This window comes from Stegodyphus dumicola, chromosome 7, assembly GCF_044657685.1.
Source record: "Stegodyphus dumicola isolate Sdum_Otavi_A_Nest chromosome 7, ASM4465768v1".
NCBI lineage: Eukaryota > Metazoa > Arthropoda > Arachnida > Araneae > Eresidae > Stegodyphus > Stegodyphus dumicola.
The window spans coordinates 48,110,269-48,128,702 of NC_140774.1; the positions used below are offsets into that span (position 1 = coordinate 48,110,269).

Consider the following 18,434-nt stretch of genomic DNA (forward strand, 5'->3'; position numbering starts at 1 on the left):
CATTAAAAGCATTGGATTATTTAAAGTGCATTAGAACAAAACTTCAAATCAGTATAAGCGACGAGTATTGTTCCAAAAAGAATAATTAATTCGCCATTATAATATTTACTATTAAATTTGTTTGTGTTTTATAAACCTGTATCAAGAATACGCTTTCTATAAATTATTAAAATAGACTGTCGATTTTCTAAATTTTATCTGACTTATTGCTTAAGTAATGTTATTCTTTATATGCAATTGCGTGTAATTCAGGTTAATTGCATGCAGTACTATTCGATTCGTGCAAATTAATTGAAAGTTTTTAACTTGTCGGTTTTATGCATATACATAATCATAAGTAAATTTATTTAAATAATGTAAATATTTTAAAATGCTATTTTTTAATTGAATTCACAAGGATTTTGCATATTTCTCAGCATTTAGTTTGAAATCTAAAGGATATTTTATGAAAATTTTTACATGCTGCTTATTTATTTAGCGAAGAATGTTCACGTCAGTTTGTCGTATGTCTAAACACTTTCTTAGCGATAAAACGTAGCAGTCTAAAATGAAGAAGAGCAACCCTCTTAGACTCCTACTGAGAGTTGTCAGTTAGAGATCTCCAGGGTTCCAAAAATAAGGGGGTGGTAAGACATCTGCACGGCCGCTTTAAGGCGGTCATAGCGCTTTCGAGGTAGTCGCCACTGACCGCCTAGAAGTGTCAGTAATGCTTTTGAGGTAGGTCTCCTTGTCTGCTTAAACCCGGTCATAACGCTCAGAGGGTTAAAAATCTAATAAAGATTTTCAACGTTTTACGAAAATAACTGAATATAAAACTTCAGTTCTTTACCTCGGACCCCCCTGCCTACATGCCTAATGGGTAAGCTCCTCAAGCGGCTTTTTATATCAAGCGGGTCTGTTTGTTTTATTTTCTGTGCTGTCGTGGTGGTATACAAATGGATTGAGGTAAGATTTAGCTGGTGTTTGGGGAAAGAAAGGTTTCGGGGTCATAGTACACAGAACCTTTGGCAAGCATTTAAATTTGACTCATCATACAGTTAAACTTTTTCTTATCGTTTGTTAGAAAGATGCTAATTTTTTACCAACTGCTCGAAAAAGTTATGATAAAGGTTATTTATTTATTTATTTTTTTAAGTTTTTCCTACTGAGTACTACTGCTTTAATTTTTTTTTTTTTTTTTTTACTTTTCATCTTTATGCTATATTTAGCAGATGTCGTGGTTTATTTTAAAAGAAAGATTAGATATTTAATATTTAGAGTTGAATTTTTAAATTTTAATTTGAGTGCAAAATTTTGATAATATGGAAACAAAGAAGAAGTGATCCCGTGTGCAGAATTGTAAACGCAACTCTGAGAAAGATGCCGCCCTTAAGCAGGCTGACACAATGTCTCATTTCATAAAGAAGGTCAAATCTACTTCGGACGTAAATGATGTTCACATTGAATCAACATCAGAATTGATTACAAAAGAACAGAATCATCCAGCCAGAGAACATCAGCTACGTTGGATGAAGTTATTGAAAGGACTGATGAAACTTCAAAGGAAGGGAATGATGATCCAAGCATGGAATTAAATTAATTGGAAGTTAAAAGATTATTCAGATAATTCGATGGAAGAGACTGGCATAAATGAAAATTTCTTTCTTTATATTGATTTTTTGTTGATCTTTGCAAAGTGGCCGACTCTTAGCGACAAAGTGAAGATGACTTCATCTGAAATGGGGGCCTATTCAAAAGAAAGGTTTAATGTATTCGAAAAGTAATAATGGACTTAAGTTTAGTGACACATTACTACAACAGAAGAATGGAAAATGGATAAATTAGTTCCCCGCACATGGCTATTATATTCCATTAGTAAAAATTCTGTTTTTTGCTTCTGTTGCAAGATATTTTACCGACTGACAGTAGTAGCCTCGTAAAAAGCTATAATGATTGGATAAATATATCTAAAGCCTTGCATAGGCACGAGGCTAGTAGAGTACATATAAAATACTTCTTAAAATGGAAAGAGTTTGAAAAAATTTTAAAAATATAACAATTCCCAAACACATGAGATGTATAAAAATGAAACAAAAACATTGGCCAAATGTATTAGGAAGACTGATTGAGATCATAAAATTTCTTGGCAGCCAGAATTTAACCTTTCCAGGCTCACCTGATGAGCTGTACCAAAAATACAATGGAAACTTCTTAAAATTAATGGGAATGTTAGCAAAGTTCGACCCAGTTATGGAATTTCACATAAAAAGAGTATTAAGACTTAAAGATAGCAGCAGCAAAGTCGTTATCTAAACAAAGAGAGAGTCGAAATGATGCAAATTATTGGCAGTAGTGTAAGAGAGAAAAATCTTACTATCTCTTCAAAAAGCCAAGTATTATTCTATACTTTTAGATTGTACTCCTGATATTAGCAAAACTGAACAGATTAATGTCTTCATACCTTTATGTCTTCTGCAATGATGGAATGGCAGAAATCAAGGAACATTTTTTAGGCTTTATTAAAGTTGGTGATTCTGCAGGTAACGGCTTAAACAGTAACAGTAATGGGAGACAGTAGCAGAAATGTTGAAAATCTGGAACATTCCCCCTAATGATGTGAGAGAACAGGGATATAACAACGGCACAAATATGAAAATGAAGAAAAATTATCTTCAACATAATATCATAAAATAAATCTTTCCGCATTTTACGCTCCTTGTGCTGCTCATAGTTTAAATGTAATGATTATCGATGCAGCAAAAGGTGAATGCAGATAGTTCCCCCCACACACAATTCAAGAATTATACAGTGCATTTTCTTCTTCTCTTAAGTGATAGTCGGTTCTTTTGAAAAACATTTCCTGTTTAACCTTAAACCCCCTTCTCAAATTTTTGATGGGAAAGCAAAATTGAAGCCATTCGACCTTAAAGATATCAACTAGGAGTAATCTATGACGCTCTTTTTGAAATATCCGAAGGTGAATGCTGTTCAGAAGTGCAACATGAAGCACGAAGTCTGTGTGCCAAAATCAAGAATTATAAATTTATTTGTTCCTTGATACTTTAGCATGATTTGCTTAACAGAATTAATCCTTCAGAAAACAACTGCAAGAAAAGGGTTTGAGTGTTACACTAACCCTAAAGGCAATAAGTAACTTAAAAACATTCATTGAAGAATATAGAACTGACATCAGTTACAGAAGTATTCTTGAGAAAGCCAAAGAACTTAGTGAAGAAATTGATGGAGAGCTACAATTTAAAACTGAAGAAATCCGACGAAGGAAAAAGAAATGTCACTTCAATTACGAACATGCTGACGAATCCCCTCAATCTTCAGAAGAGAAGTTTATGGCAAATGTCTTTTTGAATATGAATTAATTTTGGATATTGCTTTGGACATCATTAAATGAAAGATTTGATGCAATGAAAAATCACTGCGATAATTTGTTTCCTGGGTAATTTATCAAAAATCGATAATGTAAATTTAAAAATAAAATGCAGTAAATTATAACAATTCTTACAGTAGAATGACAAAAAGATATTAATGCAGAACACCTTTTATGACAAAATAATAGCTTTGAAAGGCATTTTTACAGCCGGTATTAATGACCCATTCGATACTCTGAACTTAATTGTGTTAAACAGTTTATGCTTCCCAAACTTGAAGATCATATTGAGAATACTACTTAGCATTCCTGTTAGTGTTGTTAGTAACGAAAGATCATTCTCCAAATTAAAATTGATCAAGACATATTTACAGTCAAATGTATCGCAGGAAAAACTCCGTAATCTAGCTTTGATTGCCATTGAAAATGAAATCTGTCAAGAGATAGATGCAAAAAAATTATAGAAAAATTTTTAAATATGAAATGCAGAAAAATAAATTATTATAGATAAACTGTTACAAAAATACTTCCTTCTCCTATACAAAAATTTAATAAAAGGAGGTGTGTGGCTTCAGCTATTTTGCAGGCAGGTGCCGGACAATCTTGCGCCAGCGCTGATCCATGTTCTTAAGCTATTTGCAGTTACTATTGTGCTTTGTGTATTTAATTTTATAATAGATTGTTAATTTCTCATGTCTATCTGTAGTGATGATCATTTAGAGAGATAACAAAAAGCACATAGAACAGCTTACGTCAAGCATATGGTTAAGTTCTGTATTGGCCCTATCAGTTGCTGAGTAGTTAAAGCTGCCGAATACTGGGAGTTTGACTTAGTTTCAGTCTCAGATGAATGAACTGGCTGCATGAATATAAATCAGTTTCCCATAGAAAGTCTTCTATGAAGACATCTTTCCTCTTAGGCTGTTAGTCCTCATGAGCTTTGCCATGTTCAGTTAACCTAACCTAATTAGTCTTAAATTTCTGGGGATTCATTCTAAAAGTAATAAGTATATAACTGTTTAACTTGAAACTCTTTCAGATGTGAAACTAAAAAAGATCAGATTGCAGTTTTTTTTTATTATTATTTATTTTATTTTTTAAGCTTTATAAATTTTTAAAAAGGTTTTTTGTATATTCTCAAACTTAGTGAGTTCTTTTCAGATTTTGTGTTAGTTCTGTATAAGCTATTGTAAATGCTCTGATAGCTGATTGGTTAAAGAATGAGCAATTTAATAATTTTTTCAAATAAGAGAAAAGATATGCAAGTCCTGCTTCTTACGTGTTGCATAAAACTTTCCAAGATATTAAACTTCATATTTGCAAATCAACCACCAATCTGGTTTAAGTTTCTAAGGGGTGGATTTTCAATTGTATCAGAGTGAATTTTAAAATATTTTCCTAAACATTCATTATTTAAATTTTGCCCCTTTCTGCAAGACATTGATAGACTAAATTACTTTAAAGATGTTCTTAATTCTGTTCATAGCAAAAAGAGAATTTTAAATGTCAGGAATTAAAAATAAAGGTTTAAATATTGTGCTTATTTGTAATTCATGGATCATACAATAACGAGGCTATTTCTGATTGTTGCATTTTATAAATGCAACAAATTCAGAACTCTTGTTTTCCATTTACTGAGAACTGGTTAAATTGTTGATCATTGTATCTAGTTCAATAGATTTTAAAAATAATGATGAATATATAAAACTCTTTGAGGAAACTGATGTATAAATAAAACTTTGAGAAGAGTGATGAATAAATAAGTTTTTAATCCTAGAGAACTATTATAAAATAAAGTTTTTAATCCTAGAGGACTATTATAAAATAATGTCTTTACTTCACTTTTTTATTATTAACAAACACAAATTTTCTAGACCAGATACCCTCAGCTTCACAATCCTGAACAATTACGACCAGCTATTGATGAGTTTTTGGATAAAATCCAATTTACAGATGCCTGTTTTCTCTATTCACCATCCCAGGTAAGAATGTTGTATAAATAAATAAAGAGTGAAATATTTATATAGATTACATAATTATAACCCATTTTATTAGTTTCTGCTTACATCTCATTTCTTTTCATATATATATATATATATTATGCAATAGTAGGTATTTGGGTATTCAAACGATTGTTTTCTGTTTATTGTATTGTCAAGTCTTAAATTATCATTAACTATGTCATAAAATGTCTAAAAGAATCAATTTGAAACATTCCAAATGTTTTTTTAGTTTATGCTACTTTATTCTTTGAAAGACAAAAAAAAAAAAAAATTACCTTGCCCCACCAAGGATTATCTCCTCTGGTAGCATGATGCCACAACTTCTGTCCCCAGTATGTCTTTCTGTTTTGCTTTTTCCTTCCTTTCTGTCTTATGATTTCCTTTTTTGAGGATAGGGCTCAATGTGAGATGCTGTTACAAATTTTTTGTCTGTAGCTTCCCATAGTAAGAAAACTGCCCTCTTGTTTGTCATGTGTTGAAGTCTGTTAAGGCTGGAAAAGAGGTGCTTATATGTCTATGGGTATAAAAAGAGATATGAGTTATTATCAGTACATTACTTTGGCCTCTACTTCAGATTGAAACAGGAGATACTTAGCAGTTTCTGCCACCATCAATCAACTAGCCATTATTGTCAGCTGCTTGGGGTTAAATGATTGGGAATTCCTGCTTTCAAGAAAGCCAACAAATTAAAGAACTTCAGATAGCATATAGACAGAGTTAGTCTGGGACAAGAGTCTACTTTCTTTCGTTGGACTCTGTGGTGACTGTTAGGTCCGAATTTTTCTTAATCTTAAATGTGGCAAATCTTAATCAGCAATGTACTAATAAAAATATAGTTTCATCAAAAAATGAAAAACCGGTGTTTATGCCAATGAAGATAAAAATCTGTTATGATTTTTGATTATCAGTGATTTCATTGTTGTGCTTCTAAGAATGACAGTTTTTTGATAATAAATGCATGCAATATTATGCTGGTAGATTAGAGACCATCAAATGGCTCTGTTCTGTAAATCGTCAACTGTGTCTGCTTTCTCCTCTGTTTAAAATGGTATAATCGGAAGTTAACATAGGTGATTTAGAATACAAAACATTGAATTACAGTCATGCTATGATTTCAGAGACAGACCTCTTTTTCATATCAGAAAGGGGAATTATCTCCAGGTTGTATGACCGAATGTTTGTGCAAGTAGAAGGGTCAAGATGCACCAAGAAGATCCAGTACAAAACACTATTCTAACCTTTTGTTTGCTTGCTGTGAAGAAAAGTGTTAAGGCTAGATACTTCCTGACATTCCAAATTCGTTGTGATGCTTTCTGTAACAATGCATATGCTTATTTTATGTATATGCTTATTTGGCCTAGTGAACATAACAAGTTAATTAGTAAATAATTTCAGCATGCTAATCAAGTAGAATATCATGAATAAATAGCAGCTACTCTGGGAAATTTTTTAGAAGTTGAAAAGCATAAAACGTGGAGGAAAATATTGGAAAGCTACTAGAAATTGGAGGAAGGAAACCCTTTTAACTCTCCTCAAAATTGGTCACTCTTAAGTTACACATAATTACCTTCTAAAAACCAAAAGTAGGCATATCTGCCCACTTTGATACTATCATGTCTGTGCATTATATTTTAATAAAATGTCTGCATTTTAATAAACTGTACCTGAAGTATTTCAATGATTTTCATGTAACTCTAGACTATGTAATTGGAAAAGATGTCAGTTTTATTTCAGTATTTGAGATATATTAATTTTTATTTTGCAATCTGAATTGATTTTATACATTCCGTTAGACATATTAAGCATTTTAATATAGTGAGATTTTATCTCGTTTTGCTTGCATTATCTTCTGAGGTTATGTGCCATTATATCTACCACCCACCCATCCATCCATTCAGTTGTTGCTTTCATAGGAGTACTCGCTGTCTGTTAATATGGATCATAAAATGTATGGTATTTTTCCATTATGAACCTGCCAAAATTTTTAGCACCTGTGAAAGAGAAGCCAGACACATGCCAATCTAAGGACTGTGTTTATGTATAAACATGGATAATTAAACACACACCCTACTGATTCAAGCTTATAAGTTAATGTAATTAAACTTTAAAATGTTTAACTATTAATAACTTATAAAAAAGATATATTTCAAAAAGTTAAGCTAATTTCTTTTATCAATAGTAGTATGCTAATAAATAATAAAGCTAAATTTTGTCTATGAGGAAATGGGATTAACAAAATATTTCAGTGTATAAAAGCTAAGATCTGAGACAGTTTTATGTTAGATATCGGAAGTTTGTAAAGTTTAAAATGCCCTCGATGAGAAAATATTTTGTAGTTCATAATTTTTAATTAATTATTTTTTTAATATGTCATGTTAATATTTAAACATATATGAGGTATAGAGCTTTGTGGATGTTTAATTAGAGTTCTGGTGAATTACATACGATTGATGGATAAATTTATAAATAAATTTTCTAATATTTATTTTATGAATATTTTCTAATAAAAATTTTATCTATAAAAAGAAATTATTATGTATCAATATATAATTTTTAATTGTTTTAAAATTATATATATTCTGACAAATTTTATGAAAGTCAGACCAGTATGTCATGTACAGAGATACATTTATCATTTAAATACTTTTTATTTCCTTATTTTTTGTTTTCTAGATTGCTTTAGCAGCTATTGCGTTTGGTGCCAAAAAATTCAAGAAAAATATTGATGGGTAAATGATTCATTACATCATTTCCATTTTTCTGTCAAAAATTTTCATTTCACTGCTATTTTATTTATATATGCAATATTCAAATATAGTTAGTAGTTATTGATAGTTTTTATTTTGGACATCAAAAGTATAAATCAGAATTAATACAAATATAAATCATTAATGTATTTATTTAAATACTGATAGTTAAAATAATTGTATTATTTATATTAATCCATTTCCTCTTTGCATAAGAGACAATATTACACTTTGCATTCTTCATTTTAATCATGGTTTGATTACTGATAGTTTTTATTTTGGACATCAAAAGTATAAATCAGAATTAATACAAATATAAATCATTAATGTATTTATTTAAATACTGATAGTTAAAATAATTGTATTATTTATATTAATCCATTTCCTCTTTGCATAAGAGACAAAATTACACTTTGCATTCTTCATTTTAATCATGGTTTGATTTCTAATAAAGTTGTTAGTTTCCATAAATTATATCAAATTTTGATAAATATTTTAAACCTCTGTTTTTAGGTATTTGTGTGATATTTTGTTTGCTGGTATGCCTGAAAAATTTTCATATATTCGAGAAGCTATCAAAAGTATGTTTTTTAAAATTATTAAACCTTCAAAACTGATATCTTTAATTATATATAATTTACAATGGAATTCGTGTAAGAGTATAATGAACTCACATTTTCTGATGAGCAATACTTCAGAATTCCTTTACATGAGTGATATAATCTAAATAATGGCAACAGCTATTATATTATTAAATTGTATAGCAAATCTAACATATTTCTGTTTGTCATATGATAAATGGTTAGCAATAAATGACAGTGTGTGTAATTGTATTGGAGTTAGTCTATGGAAAACATCACATATATTAAATTGGAAGGGAGGAATGCATCAGTGTAAAATTTTAATCAGACAAATAAGCAACCTTAGTTTGGTATAGCTTTTGAATAAAACTATTAGTTTTGAGGGCACTCAGAGACAGATAGTTTTCTTCTGGAACAAAAGTATTTTTGCCAAAAATATTAGGAGTAACTATTTTTTTGTCTCAAAAGCAATGCTTGTAGCAAAATGTAATGCCATCTGTTGAGAAAATATAAAATCTAAGATGGTAAAATTCTGAAAGTTGTAGCTAGGAAGAACTAAAATTTGAATTAATGCCATTAACTAAAGAAGGTAAATTTTTGTGAATTAGAAAAACTGTAGGGAACTTAAATTCACCATCCGACGAAGCTTTATGGAAAACTTTTGCCAAAGTTATAATTATGATTAATTTTGAAGGTTAATTTATTTCTCCTTTTCAGACATAAGGTTCATATTCCTTGATTTGAAATTTTGGTATTAATGCACACCTTGGCATAATTTGGCGCTTATTTATGGATGAAAAGATAAAAGTTACTTATCAGGTACAAGATGATGGTTTTCATAACTTTTTTTTAAAAACTTCCCAAACTATTGATATTGTAAGTTGGCAAACATTATCAATGTATAAAAAGAAAACACACTTTTATCAATTTTGAATAAAAAATTTTAATTGTTAAATAATGATTAAATTATGCATTAAAAAATTAAAAACTCGCATTTTCCTTCTGCAATTTTTTCGCCTGTTTTCTCCATGTGCACAGGAACCTGTTTTTGCTTTAAAAAACAGAGAATATCAAAAACTTGCCATTGTGCGTCGACTGTGTACTAAATGCTTCTCAGTATTGTTCCCTTTAGCAATTTCGCTGCAAAATACAGCATTCCTACAGAAATTTTACCACATTTCCTTCCACTACTAGTAAATTCCACCAGTGCACATTTTAAAATTGAGATAAAGGCAAAAAATATCAAGATTTATTTATAAAAATTGTTGGAACTTGTAATAGAACAAGAAAACTTACAAAAATGGTGATGTTGCTTGATTGAAGGTAATTATTATTATTCATTAAGCTAATTATTATTATTCATTAAAATAAAATAACTGTATAAGTATAATGATAAAATCAGATTTTTACTTTAAAATAATATTTCCGTGCAAATGAAATTTTACTGGAAAGGAATCAATTGTGAATTAAATTGTTTTTCATTGCCTGATTTCCTGTATAAGAAGATCAAATGAATGCTTCATTTAAATAAAGTTCATTAGCTATTTTATTTAGATAAATATTGTAAAATACAGCGTGTTTCAAAAAGAATATACTTATTTCGAATGCATATATTTATTAAACTATATGACATACGAATATGAAATTTTACACACATATGTATGAACCTTCAATATGTCCTCCACCAGCAACACAAACAATATCACATCGATGCTCAAGTTCTTCCCATACTCAGGCAAGCATATCCGTCATCACTGATATTATGACAGTACGAATCCAGTTCTTCACCTCTTCCAGGTTAACGTTGTCTTTAATGAAACTCCGCAGGAAGAAGTCACAGGGTGTCAAATCCGGTGATTGTGGAGGCCAGCTGAGACATGCTAAGTTGCCAGCTCCTTGACGACCAATCCAACAGTTCAGTAGAGTTTCATTCAGATAATCACGCACTTGGCGACACCAGTGAGGGGGTGCCCCATCTTGTTGAAAAATGAAATTATCTTCGTGCAGCCTCGGAAACAACAAATCTTGTAACATAGCGAGATACTGCTGACTCTTAACCGTGTTTACATCAAAGAAGAATGGGTCATAAACAGATGATCGTTTAATCATAATAATTCTTTAGAAAATAAAAGGTAAAAAGGCTTACCTTTTAGTCGATCTTCTTTCTCTTTTCCAAAGGCTTATCCGGGGATGTTTGTTTCATTCATCGATACATTACTTACAGAAAGAGAGAGGCTTCTAAGATAATAAGATATTTAATTTACAATCACATCACTAAACTAAAATATATGTATATAACACAGAAGTGGATTACATGTTTCACTCAAACGTCCATCACGAGTTCTTAAAGTTCAACTAAAAAGTTCTGATTTAGTTTTTGCTGCGCGCATGCACAAATCACGTGGTTGTCAGTGAGAGTTTCAACATACCCCCACCTTTAAATTTGCTGAAAAATCAAATTTAAAACTGTAACCTTTGAACAGGCTTTACCATTCGATCACATCTTGTGGTCATCGATGGAATCTTTTTCCTATTAAGATCTTGAGGCAAGTCATTACGAATATCAGGATCGCAGTAAGTCTCTGTTTCATCAGAAGAGCTGCTTGCCACATTTCTAAATCTCGACTGTTCATCTGATGATGTTATCTCCAAAGGATACAAATGCTTGGTTAGTCGCAAAACTTCTCCAAGCTTAGTCTTGACCTTAACTAAATGCACATGTCCATCCCGAGATTTGAAAATCTCGGTTACTTTCGCCAATAACCACTCTGTTCGCTTCTTATTATCATCGGATACTAAAACAAGATCTCCTATTTTCAGAGGTTCTGAAGCTTTTACATGTTCGTAATTTTGCCGTAACTGTCCGAGATATTCGATTCGAAATCTTTTACGTAGATCTTGTAAAAGTTTTTGTCGATAAATAAGCCTTTTGTTTAAAGATCTCGCATCTATATTATCCAGATCAGGAACTCCAATTTGTCGAATCTCATGGAAAAACATGGAAGGTGTGATCGGAGATAAATCTTCAACATCTTCCGAGACATACGTCAATGGACGATTATTCATTATTGCTTCACAGTCACACAAAATTGTTATCATGTCTTCATGATTCAGAGATGATCGTCCTAAAACTTTGTGAAGGATTCTTTTCAGGACTCCTATTAATCGCTCCCACCATCCTCCCCACCAGGGAGCTGATGGCGGAAGAAATTTCCATGTGATCCTGTGGATACTATCTTGTTTTAAGATTTTATCCCAATTTAAGCTTTTGAATAATCTATCACTTCCTTTGAAATTCGTTCCATTGTCGGAATAGATGGTGTGGGGTCTTCCACATCTAGCGCTTGCAGAAAACTTTCAGTTGACAGTGAAAAAATCAATTCCAAATGTACTGCGCGAAAAACAACACAGGTAAAAATCACTATCCATGATTTTTGATTTCCCTTCAATATCAAAGGTCCAGTAAAGTCAACACCTACAATCTCAAAGACTGCTGCTTCTCTTACTCGGTCTTCAGGGAGAGGAGCAATGGGTGTTTTCGAAGAACTAGTATCGAACCTCTGACATACAATACAGCTTCTTAGTCTTTCGTGTTTTCAAAATCCAATATTGTTCTCATAAAGCGGATACTAAAATCGGACTCCTGCATGATTGTTAATTTCATGTTTAGCTATAATTAATTTTACTACAATAGGATGATCTGAAGGAAGAATAATAGGAAATCGAAAATTTTCTGTATCATCTCGTTTCAGAATTCTGGTTTTAACCCTAAGGATTCCGTTAGAATCAATCATTGGTTAAAGTACACGTAATCTTTTGTCATCTAATCCAGAAAATGATTTACTCTGCACTAATCTCAAAAGAGTTAATTCGGCTCCTTTAATTTCTTCTGCTGTAATTGTTCCAAAAGTTCTTTCATTAGGACTTAGTGTGGCATTTTTAACAAAATGGAAGATCCAAGATATTATCTTTAGAATGGTATTGTATGAAGAAATCTTATCAAAATTAACTTCAGTCATAGCATTCGAATTAACTGCAGAAATTATTGTCTTCTTTCTTTCAGCATTTATAATGTCAAAATTCGGTACAATTTCAGAGGTAGGTCATTTTTCTGGATCATTTCTCAACCAATCGGGACCCTCCCACCATTTCGATTTAACTAAGGTTTCCGGACTGCATCCTCGGGAAGGGAGGTCCGCTGGATTTAGCGTTCTAGGAATATAATTCCAGTTGTTTGGATTACTTAGAGTACGGATATCTTTCACTCTATTGTGAACGAAAACGGCCCAGTTTTCATTCCTTTTTATCCAAAATAATGCATCCATAGAATCACTCCAATAATAAATAGGCAAGCTTTCTAGTCTCAAAACTTCCTTAACACGGTGTGCCAATCTAGCACCAATCGTACAAGCTAAGAGCTCTAGTCGTGGTATGGAAATCGGCTTGATAGGTGCCACTCTGGATCGAGCGGAGATGAGCTGACATGTAACAGAATTTTCATTACAGCTTCGCATAAATATGCATGTGGCATAAGCAGATTTATTCGCGTCACAAAACACGTGTAAAGATAGATTGGAAATTCTTTCGAAGTCAGCAAAAATTCTTCTGGGTATAGCTATTTTTTCCAAATTGTGCAATTTATTTTTCCAACTTTCGAATTTGTCAGAAATGCTTTTAGGTAAATTGTTATCCCATGAAATCTTCTGTTTCCAGCATTCTTGAAGCATTAGCTTAGGAATCAGAGTAACAGGAGCTGTAAACCCAATCAGGTCAAAAATCCTGTGTACTATTGACAATATATTCCTTTTGCTGACAGGCTGTTTCACACAACTATCTTTAAAGTCACAGGACAAAGTGTCATTTGATAAATTCCATTTTAACCCCAGAACTGATACGGTTTTATCAGAGTCTTCATTGCAAGGATTTCCTTTTAAAGTTTCACCGTTAGGTTCATTGTAACACCATCCCCTTAAATCAAATTTAGCAGTCAACATGATTTCCTTCTACACATTAATGAAAGTGTTTAGTTCTTCAATAGTATCAACGCTGGCCACACAATTGTCGACGTACATTGATTCACTTAATTTCTTAGCTACCGCTTGTTGATGTTCAGGAGCATTCTCAAGATGATAATTCAGTGTGGCGGCAAGATAAAAAGGACTGGCATTAATGCCAAACACAAAGCGCTTATGTCGATATATTTTCAATTTCTCAAAATCTCCTTCTTCCCACCAGAGAAATCTAAGAAAGTCTCTATCTCAAGGAGAGACACCTATTTGCAAAAAGGCCTTACGTATATCTGAGATAACCCCATATTTACCTAGGCGAAATCTGTTTAAAATACCTGGTATTAATTCCAAATAATTTGGGCCCTTTTCTAAACAGTCATTTAAGGACACACCATTCCTTTCTTTCGCTGAGGCATCGAACACAGGTCTAATCTTTGTGGTTGAACTTTCCTTAATTGCAGCCCCATGTGGTAGGTAATGACAATTTTCGGTTTTCTTATCTTCAACAGATTCTATAATACTTTCTTCAGCCCATTCGTTAAAAATATTTTCATACTCTTTCAAACAGTTTTTTTGATTGAAGATTTTTGATGCAGGATTTTAACCTTTTCTCTGCTAATAATCTGTTGTCAGGTAAAACCTCATGCCCTTCTAACCAAGGAAGAGAGACGTGATATCTACCATCACTATCTCTCTTTAATGACTGACGAAAATATGTTTTAGCGATTTCATTAATTTCCTTCCTTTTGTGGGTTGTAGCATGATCCGTTATTCCTAACGAGTCAAGATGCCATAAATCCAAAATTTTAGCATCATTAACATGAAGTGACAATACAGTTTTCGTACTGTCAGAGAACTCACGCTTTTCAGTTTTCCCCATCATTGTCCATTCTAATCTAGTGTGTACGCATGATAACCCACATTTTAGTTGTCTAACCTTCCCTGTTAGAAGCTTTCCTGCCGCATCTGCACGTAAAAGAACATGAATTTCTAAAGGTGATTTTTCATACATCAAATCCACAGATTTATTCTGCATGTCAGTTAAACAAATTCCATGTTTTCGCAGTTCAGTAAGATATGTATCTCTACAAATTTGAGGAATGTCAGTACATATTTTATCCTGATTCAAAACCTGAAAATTACAGTGATAATCACCTTTAAGACTACTCAATCTAATTAAATATTTACTATGAGTTTCTTTCTTTTCAATTCCTCCAAACAAACCATGGATTAATTCTTCTTTACCACTTGTTTTATAATTCATTATGCTAACAGCATACTTCGAAATGTAGGATCGCTGGGAACCACTATCTATTAAAATTCTCACATATTTTTCGATTCCATCCCCACAAAGTTTTATTACTAAAGTTTGCAAATTTATTAACTGCATGCAAGAATTATTTGTCAGAACACAGTCCTTTTTATCATTTTCATCCCCAATAATGTCTGTAGAATTATTTCTGTGAGAGTTACACATTATTGACAAATGAGCTTTACCGCATATGGAACATTTAACTTTAGTCTTGCATAAGCGGGAGATATGGTTCTGTTTCAAGCATTTAAAACATAATCCGTGTCTAAGCAATTTTTGCTTTTTTTCATCTAAGGTTAAACGACTCGCATTCCAACATTCAGAACTTTCATGATCTGAATCGCAAAATATGCAGCTCGAATGTTTATAATTTTGATTCTCATTTGTAGACAACAACTGCGAGGTAGACAATACATCTGGTACCCGTTTATCATGCCAAGTTGACAGCTTGCTTTCGCGTTTTGTTTGTTGGGGGGGGGGAGGAGAAATTGACGCGGCTTCTTTCGATTGCAAAGCTGTTTTTTCCCGTGCAATTAATTGCTGAGAAAACAAATTCCACTAGGTGATTCAAATCATTAATTCCTGGTCTAGATCCTTTATGTCTATTAATTTTTCTATATCGGTATCTATTTGTTTTAACTTGTTCGATTTTTCATTTAAGAGTTCTAAGGAAATTTCTAGTTCCTCTGCATTCACTTCTGTTTTTGATAATTCAGTTTCGATTCGGCCAATTAATTTTGTAACGGCAGCTCTTATGTGGCCGCGTTTCCTTTCCAATGTATCGATGAATTCCGTCATTGTTTGATAATCAATAATTCAACAAATATCAACAATTCGCTTTCATTCGCGGCACGGGATGCCAAAAAATGTTTAATCGTAATAATTCTTTAGAAAATAAAAGGTAAAAAGGGCTTACCTTTTACAGGGTTTGTACGGTCCTTAAGAGTCCTTAAAAGTCCTTAGATTTTTTGGAATCGATTTTTGGTCCTTAAAAGTCCTTAATTTTGGTCAAAATCAACAGAAGGTCCTTAATTTTAATCATCTAAAATTTCTGTTTGTTTATACGACTGTCATTTTGAGTGTGAATTAGCATTTTGAAGAATATTTTAGGCGATTCACTGCCGTATATATGGTAATCTTCTGAATGGGTTCATGAGTTGTAATTTCTTTCTATTTCTAATATAAATGATGGGATACTCGAGTTTCTTAGCAAGAAGTGAAACATAAGCATTTCGAAATTCATTTTTTCTAGTAAAAAGCTCTTAAACAACTTTTTGCTTTCGGGGATGTGAATTCTTTTATTGAACGGTTCTAAATTTGGCGACTTTTCAACATTGTGACGATTTTAAGATTAGTTTCTATAGAAACTTAATTCCAAAATCTGAGAATTTTTCAATGGATTTTTTTTAAAACATCGTAACATTGATAAATTTTATTAAAATAATGGTAGTATATTGAAATTATATTTAAAAAATAACATTAAAATAAAACATTTTTATTTTTCGCTGTCATATTATAAAGTTTCATTTTGGCAACTTATACAATATTTTAAATCTGAAAAATAAACAAGGTATAATGCTATAAAGCACAATTTGCAAAACAGCTGTTAGCAAAAGCAAAATGTGCTGTGCAAAAAAGCTGTGTAATTAATTAAAAATGTCTTATTTTTAATTTTTTCATAGTAAGAGTTTTTACCATGTAATTGTCTCAGAATATTCAAAATTCTCAGAATGTGCATCAGTTTTCTCTATAAAATTAATTTTATACTTTTTCCCTCCTACTTTTTTCCAAAATATTTCTGGCTTTTTTTCTGTTACAGAAATGGTAGGGATAATTTCTCTTTAGGATTTTAGACATTGCAGCTTGGAAAGTTTAGAAGGATTTGAAGGCAAGATTTATAGACCTAGATTCTAGAAGATCCGAGAAATATGTTTGTTCTCCATGGTATCAACACGTAGTGAATGTATTTTACAGAAAGTTTGCAATGAATTTCTTAATTTTGGGAGAACATCTGGAAGAACAATGTATTTTACAGAAAGTTTGCAACGAATTTCTTAATTTTGGGAAAACATCTGGAAGAACAATGAAAACGTAATATTTTTTTTTTCCTTTGAGAACATACAGACTCCCCGTGCACCACATATGTACAACACGGGGCTTACAGAAGTAAGTTAACTAGAACATTAAAGGTTACATGTATACATAAACATTAAAAATTACATGCATAAATAAACATTACATGCATAAATAAAGCGAACAAAAGCAGACAACAGCAGTCTGGACTTCATGAAAACAGATAAGTTCACTGGCCAAGTCACTCCAAACATTTTCAAATCGTTCTATAAGCATAATCTAGAGCCATCAAATGTAGGGCACGAAAAAATCAAATGTGCCACATCCTGAGGAACTCTTTTTGAACATTTACATAAATTGTTTGATCGTAGATTAAAATGAAATAGATAACTTGCAAATTTACCGTGACCAGATAAAAACTGAGACACTTTAAAATTTAACGAGAGGAAAGACTCGGAATTCAGTCTATGGTAAATAGAAGGAAGGTAACAGTAACTAGGGTTTCGATAACTAATTTATCGCAGCTGGTAATACTGTTCAAAAGTTGAAGAGAAGAAAGAGAATCAGAACAAATAAGATACTTTGAGGATGTTGTCCCATGATCCTGGATCCATTTGACGGCAAGATAAATGCACAGAAGTTCTGCTTGAAAAACTGTACATTCATTCTGTATACGGTGTCTAAGAAAACAAATCTCGGAATGGCCTTCAAAAAGAACAAATGCAAAGCCAACCTTGTTGTTCATCTTGCTGCCATCTGTAAAGAAAACCCTATGAAAACTTATTTCAGCAGTCTCTTTATAATCACAGAAATTTATAGGTTCTAAAGAAGCGGGATGAGGAAGATCAGTGAAGGGGACAATTCCATTAATACAGTCTTCCGAAGCATGAATTGCCAATGACTCAAAAATATTATTCTTATGTGCAATTTCAAAATCAATAGACGAAACTCCTTCAAGAACAAAAGTAGCCTCATAGCTTAAGGTTCTATAACCACTAATAATATGAAGAAGAATTCTCCTTTGAATCTTTCTTAAATTTCTTTTGTTAACCTTCTTGGCAAGAACATGTCCCCAAGCATGACAGCCGTACGAAATGAAAGGTAGTATTACTTCTGATACTAGAATCTTAACATGTTAATCTTCTCTTTATTTTCTCTACTTTTCATTAGACAGAAGCATGGAAAATATCAAATATACTTCTGATCTTATCACATGGGCAGACATTATAGAAAGGGATTTTTTTATTAATAAAGAAATTGAAAACTTACAATTTAAAAGATTCATTTAATGTATTTCTTAATGCATGATACATCTAGCTGGCAATAGGCATTTTCCCACCTGATG

The 18,434-nt window shown here is 31.9% G+C and overlaps 1 protein-coding gene across 1 annotated transcript in view; it reads left to right on the top strand.

The window, feature by feature from the left end:
• Positions 1–18,434, top strand: part of CycH (cyclin H) — a 124,643-nt gene that overhangs the window by 84,172 nt on the left and 22,037 nt on the right. Inside the window, exons 6-8 of the mRNA XM_085820163.1 lie at positions 5,239–5,346; positions 8,041–8,096; positions 8,628–8,695. Of these exons, the coding sequence (XP_085676289.1) occupies positions 5,239–5,346; positions 8,041–8,096; positions 8,628–8,695 (232 nt within the window). The remainder of the gene's footprint in view (positions 1–5,238; positions 5,347–8,040; positions 8,097–8,627; positions 8,696–18,434) is intronic.